Source organism: Ceratotherium simum, chromosome X (genome assembly GCF_057802395.1).
Source record: "Ceratotherium simum simum isolate JZ-2026a chromosome X, ASM5780239v1, whole genome shotgun sequence".
Classification (NCBI taxonomy): domain Eukaryota; kingdom Metazoa; phylum Chordata; class Mammalia; order Perissodactyla; family Rhinocerotidae; genus Ceratotherium; species Ceratotherium simum.
Genome location: NC_141940.1, coordinates 1063670 through 1075924, shown reverse-complemented (window position 1 = coordinate 1075924; position 12255 = coordinate 1063670). Strand labels below are relative to the sequence as shown.

General features: G+C 39.9%; 2 protein-coding genes across 3 annotated transcripts in view; one reads left to right on the top strand and one right to left on the bottom strand.

Annotated features, from left to right (window-relative positions):
* The window catches only part of FUNDC2 (FUN14 domain containing 2), a 31181-nt gene extending 27044 nt beyond the window's left edge, over positions 1-4137 (bottom strand). Inside the window, exons 1-2 of one of the 2 annotated variants that reach the window (XM_087426774.1) lie at positions 3979-4137; positions 335-485 (exon numbers count right to left, since the gene is read on the bottom strand). In XM_087426774.1, coding sequence (XP_087282900.1) covers positions 335-485; positions 3979-4111 — 284 coding nt within the window. In that variant the 5' untranslated portion in view covers positions 4112-4137. The remainder of the gene's footprint in view (positions 1-334; positions 486-3978) is intronic. The other variant, XM_004443559.3, reaches the window with a different exon arrangement.
* Positions 4138-7722: 3585 nt separating this feature from the next.
* F8 (coagulation factor VIII) overlaps positions 7723-12255 on the top strand; it is a 153241-nt gene continuing 148708 nt past the window's right edge. The window contains exon 1 of the mRNA XM_014779576.2: positions 7723-7900. Coding sequence (XP_014635062.2) covers positions 7755-7900 — 146 coding nt within the window. The 5' untranslated portion in view covers positions 7723-7754. The remainder of the gene's footprint in view (positions 7901-12255) is intronic.

The following is a 12255-nucleotide window of genomic DNA, read 5'->3' as shown; positions in this document are numbered from 1 at the left end:
CTGTATACCTTAAACTTATACAGTGATGTATGTCAGTTATTTCTCAATAAAACTGGAAAAAATGAGGATAAATAATAACAATACCAATTTCAGAGTTGTTGTGAGAAGAAAATGAGGTATCTATATAAATACTTAAAATAGTACCTGGAATGTAGTAAGTACTAGGTGTAACCATTAAACAGCACTTTAACATGATGTTTAGCCGAACACTATACATTAAGTGATCAACTTCACAAAAGTCAATGTGTTTTCACTTGTTAAAGGAGATGGTTCCTATAACCACAATACTAAATCCTGCAAAAAAAAGACGCTGCACATCTTTCACATCACTTACCATCCAGTGACGCCTCCAATTAACAGCTGGGTGGCCACACTATACTTTTCGGCTGAAGGCCCAGATTCTTGCCCGAACAGCTTGCGCCACCATGGCTGCTTTTTAGCAAATTCTGCAAGGTCCAATGACTCAAAATTTCCCTCAAAGTTTCCTAGAAGAATTAAGATACTGAATAAGAAAACAGTTACTTTTACAATAAATCACTACCATTCCTAAATTAAGAGGTGTTTAAGGAAACAGAGATAGTTGTAATAAGAACCTCTAAATATTATTCTATTTTAAATAGTAAATTAACTTTGAAATTCTGACTAGCAATTTTTGAAAATCAGACTGAAAATACTATCTGTCTTAGAGGAAAAAAACCTAGACAATTTACAATTGTACTCTAGTTTTTCCTCTCAAATTCAAAAACAACCAAAAGGACCCAGGAAACACTGCTAGTAGTACTTAATAAACGCATCCTAAATGAAATGGATTTTCTTCATTTGCCTTTCGTTTTCAGGAGTAACTCAATACTATTCAGTAACCCACAAATTCAGAAATTCTCAGTATTATTTGGATCTCCAGTGATAATAAAGATAAGAGGTAATGTTTGAGCTCTTACTATTTACTAGGCAATGTACTAAGCAATAAACATGTATATTTAATTAAGTTCACAGAACAAAGTAGGTACAAAACAAGGTACTATTTATTAACCCCATTTGATAACTAAGAAGTGGAGATTCAGAGGTTAAGCAATTTGCCTAAGAAGGGAAAAAGTTAACAAAATGTCGAATCCCTTTCTGTGGAAAGATAACAGAGGGATAAATTTAATGAAAGATGCACAATATCTCTACACTGTAAATGACAAAACACTGCAGAGAGAAACTGAAGATGACCTAAATGAATAGAGATATACACCATATCTAAGTTTTGCAAGACTCAACATTTTTAAGATGTTCCTTCTTTCCATATTGATCTACAGACTCAATGCAATCCCAATCAAAAAGTAGGTTTTTATCTAGAAATTGACAAGCTAGTTCTAAAATTTATATGGAGGTGCAAAGGACCCAGAATAATGTTCCAGTTACTACTGCTATACAACAAATTACCCCAAAATTTCATGGAGCAAAACAATCATTTATTATGGTCTCAGATTCTGTGGATCAGGAGCTCAGACAGGATACAGCATTACAGCTCATCTCTGCTCCATGATGTCTGAGGCTTCAGATGGAAGACTTACTGGCAGGGGTCTGGAATCATCTACTAGATTCACACATACAGGCTGCCTCTCTATGTGGGTTAGTTTGGGCTTCCTTATAGCATGGTGGCTAGGTTCATGGGTGCCTGTCCCAAGGGAGGGAGGGACTGTGGAAGGGAGCTTGAGGGCTAGGCAGAAGCTATATTACCATTTAAGACCAAGCCTCAGAAGCCATGCAGTGTTACTTCCACTGAATTCTGCTGGAGCAGTCACAAACTCCCACTCAGATTCAAGAGGGAATATAGACTCCATTACTCAGTGGGAGGAGTGTCCAAGTTACACTGAAAAAAGAGCATGTGGAATGGAATATTGCTGCAATCATTTAGGAGATACAATGTGCCACAAGTGGCCAAAACAATTTTGGGAAACAAAGTTCAAGGAATTTCAAGACTTCTTATAAAGCTATGGTAGAATACAGCTACCAAATTTCAAGATTTATAAAGCTACCATATTTGACACAGTGTAAAACTGACCTAACGATACACAAATATATCAATGGAAGAAAATACAGAGTCCAGAAGTAGATCTACACATACAGTCATCTGATTTTCAATAACATGACACCAAGGTAATTTAACAGGGAAAGTCAGTGTTTTCCACAAATTGTGTTAGAACTACTAGGTATCTGTACTAAAAAAAAAAAAAGAACCTCAATCCCTACCTTACACCATACACAAAATATAATTCAAGAATTCATTCATTCAAGATGGATCATAGATCCCAATTTAGCAGAACCAAAACATGGATGTTTGAAGAACTGGGCCTTATATGGCCTCACAAGTAGTTAAATGAAAAATTTTCTTCTAATCTAACAACAAAATATGACTGCTGTGTTGAAGAAGAAACTTCCTCCCTGGGTTAAAGAATATCACTGAAAATAACAATGAGTTTTGAGTTTTGTTTGAATGTAATTTTACCAAGCCCCTTATCTCAATAGGGAACTCCAGTCAAAAGGGGGATCCAATCAGAGGCATACAGTTCACCCAACTTCATTTGGTCATTCAACAAACATTGCTAAGCACTATGTAAACAAAAGTAAGTCACTAGCCTTGCCAGGAAACCAGTGATCACAGTATCATATGATAAAGATTGAAATTCATCATATCAACCTCAAAATTTCTCACAACAATTTCCTAGGTGCAAATATCTGATCAACCTATATATTTTTTTTTATAATTTTATTTATTTATTTTTCCCCCAAAGCCCCAGTAGATAGTTGTATGTCACAGCTGCACATCCTTCTAGTTGCTGTATGTGGGACGCGGCCTCAGCATGGCCGGAGAAGCGGTGCGTTGGTGCGCCCCCGGGATCCGAACCCGGGCCGCCAGCAGCGGAGCGCGCGCACTTAACCGCTAAGCCACGGGGCCAGCCCCACAACCTATACATTTTAAGTGAATGAGGGCAGTCTGCTCTGCAGGAAAATAATGATATTGTACATTCCAACCCCTTAGAGTCACCTAAATTTAGTGTTGTGCTGGTACATGTTTAACAACCGGCTTGGGGAGGGGAGAGGACGTGGTGATTTGCAGTGTATACCAATTTCCACAGTGCACTCACTCACCGTGAGCGTGACATCACTGAACGCAGAGCTGGGAAGAGATGCACTGTTGCGCACCACACTGTGTCATTTCCACCACATAGACACAACAGATGTAAATAACGTGAAGAGCACAGATAACAGTAAAAAGTAGCAAATAATAAGGAAGTGATAAGGTCGGAGTATTTTCACTGCCTTTGTTTTTAACACAATTTATGTAATTTTAAGTTTATGTGATCAAATTTTCGATGATGGCCCTGTTTAGCAATCGGATCTTGTGAGCTAGTACTGAAATGAATATAACCTGAAACATTAAAAGAAGTAGGGGAAAAAGCATGACTTAAAGACGTGCTCCACTGCGTATGATATTACAGAGAATCTTCCTTTGACTACGCGGACTCCATAAAAGACTATTTCAAAGTATCATCCCATGTGTACTACTCTTTCAAAACCATCAATAACGCAAATGGAGGCAGGCGCCTTGCACACAGAAAGACGCTTGCCAGCTGTCTGAGATGAACGTCGAAACGGACAAAGAAGCCACGTTCGGCTCAAGGTGCCAGAGCGCTTCCGAGAACAGGAACGGAACGTCTCCAGGCTTAGGCTGCTGGGGGCGGCGCCGGAAGGCTGAGCGAGCTAGACTGGAGACAATACCCCGGGGCAGTTCGGCCCCAGTCTGGCGCCTGACCTTGGCCGGAGCCTGGGAGCAGCTGGGCCGGGGGTGAGCCCTGGGCGCGCTTTCCACCCCCGTGCCGCTTAAGCTCCATGGGGAGCTCTTCCGGGACTGGCAGACGCAGAGCCCTTCCCCTTCTGGAGCCCAGGAAGGCGGCTCCCCGCGGCGCTGGCGGCGCGCGCGCCCGCCCTTACCTTGACTGGAAGCGGCCATTTCGGCGAGCTTGTCTCGCGATGACACCAGCAGGGGCTCAGCGCAGTAGGACGCTGAGTGGTGCGCCGTCGTCGCCTCAAGCTGGCTTCCGGCACGTGGGCCAGATGTTTCCATTCCTACAGCTACAGCGGAAGAGGGCGGGCTGGGCGCACGACGGTCACCCCTCACCCCACGCGCGCAGCTGCGTCACAAGCCTCGCGGCCCCGCCCAGCAGACATGCCGAGACGCGCTTGCGCAGAAAGCCGCCCAGGGCGCCAAGATGGTGGATGTGTTGCTCGCCTAGAAGAAAATTCCTAGGGCGCGACCGCGACGTGGCCCTTCTCTAGTAAAGACTGTTTTCCCCATTACTTTACTAAAAATAAAGACAGCAGTCTTATCGTATTTGTTCATGTAAGTATTGAGGACATATTTATTACTGCCTGCTATGTGCCGGACGCTGTTCTAGTGGAGAAAAAACATTTAAAAAATCACTGCAATAACAATAACTAAGAGGGGCGCTCGGAAAGAAAAGAGCTTCCTTTCCTGGAATGCCTAGGGAGCCCTTTAACCATGTGCCAGGATGCATCTCCCCACCCCACCCCTAAGCTACCCCTCTCGCTGTCACGCCATGCCAGTTAATGGCAACTTCACTGTTCCAAAAACCTTGGTGTTATTTCAAGCTTCTCTTTCAAAGCCCACAAGTCCAATTCATCAACAACTCCCATAAACGCTACCTTCACAGTGAATTTGTAGCCGGAAAAACCTGGGACCCTGTCACCGTAGCTGAATCAATGAACACAGTGACCAGGGATTGAGGAAAAGAAAAATGGTTTAATTTTGCCAGGAAAATGAGGCTGTGGTGGGCTGGGGCCCCAAAACCCACAGTCCTCCAGAGGCATTAGGAGTTGGGGTTTTAAAGGTTGTGAAGAATGTAGCAAGCCTGTGGCCTTGCTGGTCACCGCTTTCTCACAAGACTGTATTTGGACTTGTGAGGCTGCTGGCAGGGAGGAGGATGGCGAGATAAGGGACTTGCAGGTGGATGTCCTTCAACTGTCTCCCTGGTGGATGGTGGAGTCGGTGCCAGGAACCAGGAGTTGGGGAGCTTCAGCTTGTTGATAATTTCGGGATATCAGTCTCCCTGTAACAAATCTCAAGAACTGGTGATTAGCCAGAACTCAATGTGAAGCCACCTGGGCTTCTAATAATTTATTACCTCCATTTGCCTTGTGGAATTGAGGGATATGAAGGCTAAAACAACCAATATCTACATGTGAACAGACCTTAAAGAAGCGGGGAAGGGGGAATGAGTGCTTTTTAGTTTTTAACCCCATATATGCTGGGTTCAACATAGGGGAACAGATATCAGGGCTGACGTCAAATCCAACCATTTCTCACCCCTCCAGTGCTACCATCCTAGCCCAAGTCACAATCACTTCTCGCCCCCAGTTAACAGGTTGACCTGCCCCTACCCTTGTCTCCCTAAAGTCTATTCTCGCCATTGCGACCAGAAAGATCATGACCCTCCTCTATTGAGAACTGTACCGTGGCTCCCTATTGCCCTCAATGTAAAAGCCGAAGTTCCTTTGCTGAAATGTAACCTCAGTGAGACTTTCCATGACCATCCTAATTTAAAATTGCAACCTGGTACCTCCTTCCCCTTCCCCAGCTTACTCTTCTTTTGTGCACAGCACTTATTTTACATTCTAACATACTGCATAAGGTACACAAGTATTATAAGTACTGCTTGTTGTCTTTCGGTTGTTTATATATTTCACTGCGGTGCACCTAGCACCTAGGACAGTGTCTGGCTAGGACAAATGGGTAGTTGTGTGGCCTTAAGCAAACCATTTAACCTTTCTGTGCCTCAGATACTTCATCTGTACTCGCTTTGCAGTCTCATCCTGAGGATTAAATCAGATAATGTGTAAAGCATCTGGCAGAGAATTTATCACCCTGTATTGTAACTGTCTACCTTTCTGTCTCCCCCATTGGCCTATGACTCCCAGAAGGCAGGAACTGCATTTTATTCATCTCTGAGGCAAGGGAGTATAGCATAGCGGTTAGGAACATGACTTCTGGAGCCAGATTACGTGGATTTAAATGCTACCACTTAAAAACTGTGTGAGCATGGCCAAGTTGCCTAACCTCTTTGTGCTTCAGTTTCATCACCTGTAAAATGAGGACAAGAATAGCAGCTGCATTAGAAAGCACTTAGTTCCTGGCATATAGTACATGCCAACTAATATCTCTGCATCCTGGTGCCTGGTAGAGAGAAGGCCTCAGCAAATGTTTACCAAAGGATCTTTTTCCTGCTTATTTCCAACCTGCACAACACCTCACCACTTGCTCCCAAACACATTCTTATCTGTGTGGAAAAGGACTCTCAGTAATAACATTGCATATAGCAACCCTGGTCAAGTTTCTTCTTAATAATTTTTTTTATTTATTTATTTTTCCCCAAAGCCCCAGTAGATAGTTGTATGTTATAGTTGCACATCCTTCTACTTGCTGTATGTGGGACGCGGCCTCAGCATGGCCGGAGAAGTGGTGCGTGGGTGTGCGCCCAGGATCCGAACCCGGGCCGCCAGCAGCGGAGCACGTGCACTTAACGGCTAAGCCATGGGGCCGGCCCTCAAGTTTCTTCTTATTAGCTCCTATACTTTGAGGCCCTTGGGGAAACCCTCACTCCCCTAATATATGTTTACCAGAGTAGAGTCTCTGCTTGAGCTCAGCATGGCTACACTTTGATGTAAAGAGGTATATGCTATACCTGGGCCACATGTAAACAACCCTAGGAAGCATCAGGTAACAACGATGCAAGGTAAATATATACATAAATTCCGGGTGGTGGAGGCATATCAGTAGTACTGGTGGGAGTAGAGAGCTTACAATGTAAATGTGGTGGTCCATATTTGAACTCATTGAGAAGGCAAGATTTGAGCCAAGACTTGAAGGAGATGTGGGAGTGGAAACATGTGGAGATCTGGGAAAAAGGTGTTTTGGGTAGAGGAAATAGCCAGTGCTAAGGTCTAGGCACAAGTATGTGCTTGGTATTTTAAGGAAGAACCAGAGTGAGATGAGACCACAGAGGTGGAGGGAAGGGACGTGCAGATCCTGGGGGATGCTCTAGGTCATGGTAAAGAGGTAGAATTTTACTCTGAGTGAGGTCAGAAGCCAGTGGAGGGTTCTGAGCCAAGGAGTGATAGGATCCACTTTATAGTTTTAAAGAGTCACTTGGTGGTGGCTGTGTGAGGGGCAAGAGTAGAAGCAGAAGACTATTAGAATACTGGTTAATCTTGCTTATGCAAGTGGATTTCAGAATCTTCAACAACATCCACAGCTTCTCTTGCTGCTGCTACTAAGGAAGAGGTTTGGAGTAGTCTAGGAATGTGAATACAAATTAAAGCTCCTCTTTACCTTGACCTCTCCCTCCCCCTCTCCCTTTCTTTCAAGATTCTGATTAAAGCAGCTTTCTTGTGCCCCTACTGCTCTCAGAGGTGAATGGGTTAAGCTTTAGCTCAGCCTCCCTTTTCCTATTCAGTTCTTCCTGTGGCTGCTTCCCACTGCCAAAAAGGAAGCAATCTTATCAGTTACTGCTTAGTACTCATGCTGCTGTCACATCCAGCAGGTAAAGTTCCCTAAAATTCTCTGCAAAACTTTTGGGACCTTTCACTAAATCATAGAGAATTTACCTGTTTTTCTCCTGAGAGCTGAAGATATTTTAGAGAAGAATTAATCTTTCCTTTCTGCAGTTGAACATTTTCTAGCAGTAAGAGCCATGCAAATAGAGCTCTCCAGCTGCTTCTTTCTGTGCCTTTTGCCATTCAGCTTTGGTGCCACCAGAAGATATTACCTGGGCACAGTGGAACTGTCCTGGGACTATATGCAAAGTGAACTGCTCAGTGAGCTGCACGTGGACACAAGGTAAAGGCATGTTCTATAGAGTCCGATCAGGATTGTGGGGATGTGACTCTGGTTGGAGGAAGGTGCAGACATCAGGTTAGGATGACTGTGATGCTAGTTAAGCCCTGAAAAAGCATTTCCAGGTAAGGCATGCATGCGTCTGTGCTATTAGCACAAATGCTTATTGCCAATCCTTTTCATAGTTCTGACCTATGTGTTGATATTTTGTTCTGTTTTGTCCATTGCTTCTCTTGGTCACATGCCGCCACTCTCGAAACTAGAGGGTGGAGTAGAGAGACTGCGAAGAGGCAAGGAGAAAAAGAGAACAAAGCTTTCCTCAGCCTACCCCCAAGCTTCCACAGAGAGAGGCAGAGCAATGAGATCCCATCAGTATTACACACAAGTTTAGTCTTAGTTCTCTTGTGTGTACATATGGTGTGGTTTTAATATCTTTGCCCACTTTTGGTGTAAGGATAGTACTAGCCATGAGTTCAGAAGCTTTTCATCTTTTTTGGTTTCTGGTGCATTTTGGGAGAGTAATATTAAATAATCTTTTCAGTATTATCTATGGTCATCAATTTATTCAGATTTTTCTACCTCTTCTTCAGTCAAATTTGGTTATATATGTTTTCCTAGAAAGCAATCTGTTATCCCTAGATTTGATAATGTATTGGCGTCAAGTTATGTAATAGTCTTCTGCTATTGTTAAACTGTTCTATATCTGTAGTTATATCTCCTTTTTCATTCTTATGTTGTGTATGTTCTCTTTCCTTCTCTTGAAAATAATATTTCCAGGAAGTTTCTCAATTTTATTGATCTTCTCAGGGACCATCTTTTGGTTCTATCAATTTCTGCTTTTACTTTCATTAATTCATTCCTTCTTCCTAATTTCCTTTGGTTCATTTTGTTGATCTATTTTTTCCTTATTGAGTTGAATGCTGAAATCATTCATTTTTAATTTTGTTTTGTTTTCCTTAAATGTGTATTATAAAGATTTAAACCCAATACATATATAATGGCAATGTCAATATTAAATGTGGTCATATCATACATACTTTATAGTCTTTTTTGTTCTTTCTGTTTGGCTCCCCACCCTCCTTCTACATCATCCCCCTTCTTGCCTATCCCCAACCAGGTCACCCAAGCAGGATACTATATATTCATGTACACACCCATATACATATATATGCAAATAAAAGTTTTCTTGGTCATTCTTTGTTTTACAAAAATGGGATATTATACACACTTTTCTCACTCGTTAACACCTAGTAGAATTTTGTCCCAGTTAATTGGCATAGCTTCAATTCGTTCTTTTTAATGACCATTATATCCTAGACCATTACATACTGGTGCTTTTATTCCTATGGGACAGATTCTCAAGAGGGATATTGCTGGAATGAAGGGACTATTTCCTTTTTAGTTTTAATTTCTAAAAAGGCCAAAACTCTTCAAACATTTTTACCATCAACGTATAGGAATGCCCTTCTCCCTGCATTCCCATCGGAAATAAGTTTTATCCTGCTTTTTAATTTTTGCCAGTCTAGTAGGTATAGACTGATAGTGCATCATTACTGTAACTGCATTCCTTTTATTTCTAATGAGGTTGAGCATCTTTTCAAATTCTTGTTGGCTATTGCATTTATATTTTGAGATTTGACTATTCATGTGTTTTGTCCATTTTTCTTTGGGCTCTTTCGTTTTTTTTTTTTTTTTTTTTTTTAATTATGAGAACCCTTTTGTTTTAACCCTTTGTCAACCCTACATGATAATACCAATGTATATTGCAATTTCCTCCAAGACCTACTGTTTGTCTATTGACTTTGTTTATAACTTTTATGAAAAAAGTTTTTAATTTTTATAGTCAAATATATCTATCTTTTCTTTCATATCTTCAGAGTTTCCAGTATTGGTTAAAAATGTTTTATGCATGTCAAGATTGTATGTGTATTCTCCCAGATTTTCTTGCAAGATATTTACTATTTTGCTTTTTACATTTATGGCTTTAATTCATCTGATAATTATTTTTATATATGGTATGGGAGTGGGATCTGTCTAGTTTTATTTCCATCCAGATCAATAGCTTATTGTGATGGCACCATTTATCAAATAATACATCTTTGCCACTGATTTGAATAACCACATTCATCATATAAAATTCTCATATATATTTATATCTATTCCTGGATTCATTATGCTGTTTCACTGATCTACTTTTAGGTTGCTATGCCAGTACCATATTGATAAGATTGCAGTAGGTCTATAATATCTTCTGATATCTGATAGGAGGTGAAATCAATCCTCACTGCTCTTTTTATACCTTTCTTAGCATTTCTTAGACATTTTATTCTTCCATGTAAAAATGTTAAAATATTTTTCCAATTAAAAAGAGCCAAGCCCTATTGTGATTCTAATTGGAATTTCATTAAACTTATACATTAATTTTATTAATATAAGTGTAAGTAATTTATTATTGCATTTATCCCTATGCATTTTATGAATGTGTTGTTATTGTTAAAAAAATGTTTTCTCCTATTTCCATTTCTTGGTGTTTAGTACCAGAATAGAGAAAAGCTGTCGGTTCGTGTATATTCATCTTGAATCTAGCTGCCTTACCGAATTCTCTTATTAATTCTAGTAATTTTACACTACAGTCTCTCTGGATATTGAATCATAACCAAAATGAGCAAAATGAGACAGATTTTAGCTCTTTTCTAATGTTTATAGCCAGTTATTTCTTTTTATTATCTTTTTGAATTTATTAGAAAATACAAGAAAACGTTACATAATAGTGATGAAAGTGAGCATTTCTGTCTATTCCATGATTTTACTTGAAATAGTCTTAATATTTTGCTATTTGGAATAACATTTGCTGTTTGTTTTTGATAAATGGTCTTTGTTACTTCTATTCCCATTTGCCATAAAATTTTTATTAGAAATGACTTTTTAGTGTCTAGCATCATCTGAGTTTTCTTCTTTAACATGTTGATGGACAAATAGATTATGTTAATACATTTCCCAACACTGAATACTCTTACTTTCTTGGAGTACAATGTACTATTCATTTAATTGGATTATTGCTGGGTTCTATGTGCTAATATTTATTTAGACAATGTGTGCCTTTATTATGTGGGATTGAGCTATAGCTTTGACTATTATTATTAGATTTTGGTCTTAAAGTTTTGTTGGCTTTATCAAATGAATTGGTGAGTGCTCCATCTTTTTTATTGCCTAGAATAGCTCAAATAACATTAGAACTATCTATTGCTTAAAAGTTAAGACACACTTATGAATCCATTTGGTCCAAGTGACATTTGTATTATCTTTAATCATCTCTTCAGGCTCTTATATGATAATTAGTCAAATCAGGTTTCAACTTTTTTTGGAGTCAGCTTTAATAATTTTATACCTTTCCAGGAAATCATTTCCTTTATTTTTTCAATTTTGTTGCCACAGTGTTGCATATAGCACTCTCATGATTCTTTTTCTCCACATTATTTGTAGTTATGTGCGCTTTCTCATTCTTAAATTCCTATATCTTTGCTATTTATCTTTTATTCACAAACAAGTTTGCCAGGGATTTGTCTATTTTGTTGTTGGTGGTGGTCTTTTCAAAGAATGAGCTTTTGGGTTTCTTTGTTCTTCCTAGTTGTTTTTTAATATTCAGTTTAGTTTTGGACTTTATCAATGATCTCTTCTTAGTTTCTTTTGGCTTATCATGCTGTATTTTTTCTTTTTTTTTTTTTTTTATAATTTTTATTTATTTATGTTTTCCCCCAAAGCCCCAGTAGATAGTTGTATGTCATAGCTGCACATCCTTCTAGTTGCTGTATGTGGGACACGGCCTCAGCATGGCCAGAGAAGCAAGCGGTGCGTCAGTGTGCGCCCAGGATCCGAACCCGGGCCGCCAGCAGCAGAACGCGAGTACTTAACCGCTGAGCCACGGGGCCGGCCCTATATTTTTTCTAATATCGCAGGAAAAGTAATATGTTCTTTTCTCTTTCTTTTGTTCTTTGTCATTAATAGTGAAAGGATTTAAAGCTATACATTTTTCTCTGAGAACAACTGTTCCATATCCCGTAGGTTATGGTATGAAGAGTTTTCTTTTCGTTGTTTTCAGTATAGTTTGTAATATCCTCTTTGATTTCATTTAGGAGCATGATTTTTAATTGCATTTTTTATTTGCTTGTCAAGTTATATTTTAATATTTGGATCAACTTTGAATATCCTATTAGTTTCCTATTGCTGTGTAACAAATTACCTCAAACTTAGCAGCTTGCAATAACACCCATTTATTATCTCACAGTTTCAGTGGGTCAGAAGTCCAGGTGGGCTCGACTGGGTACTCTGCTCACGGTCATACAAGGCCAAAATCAAGG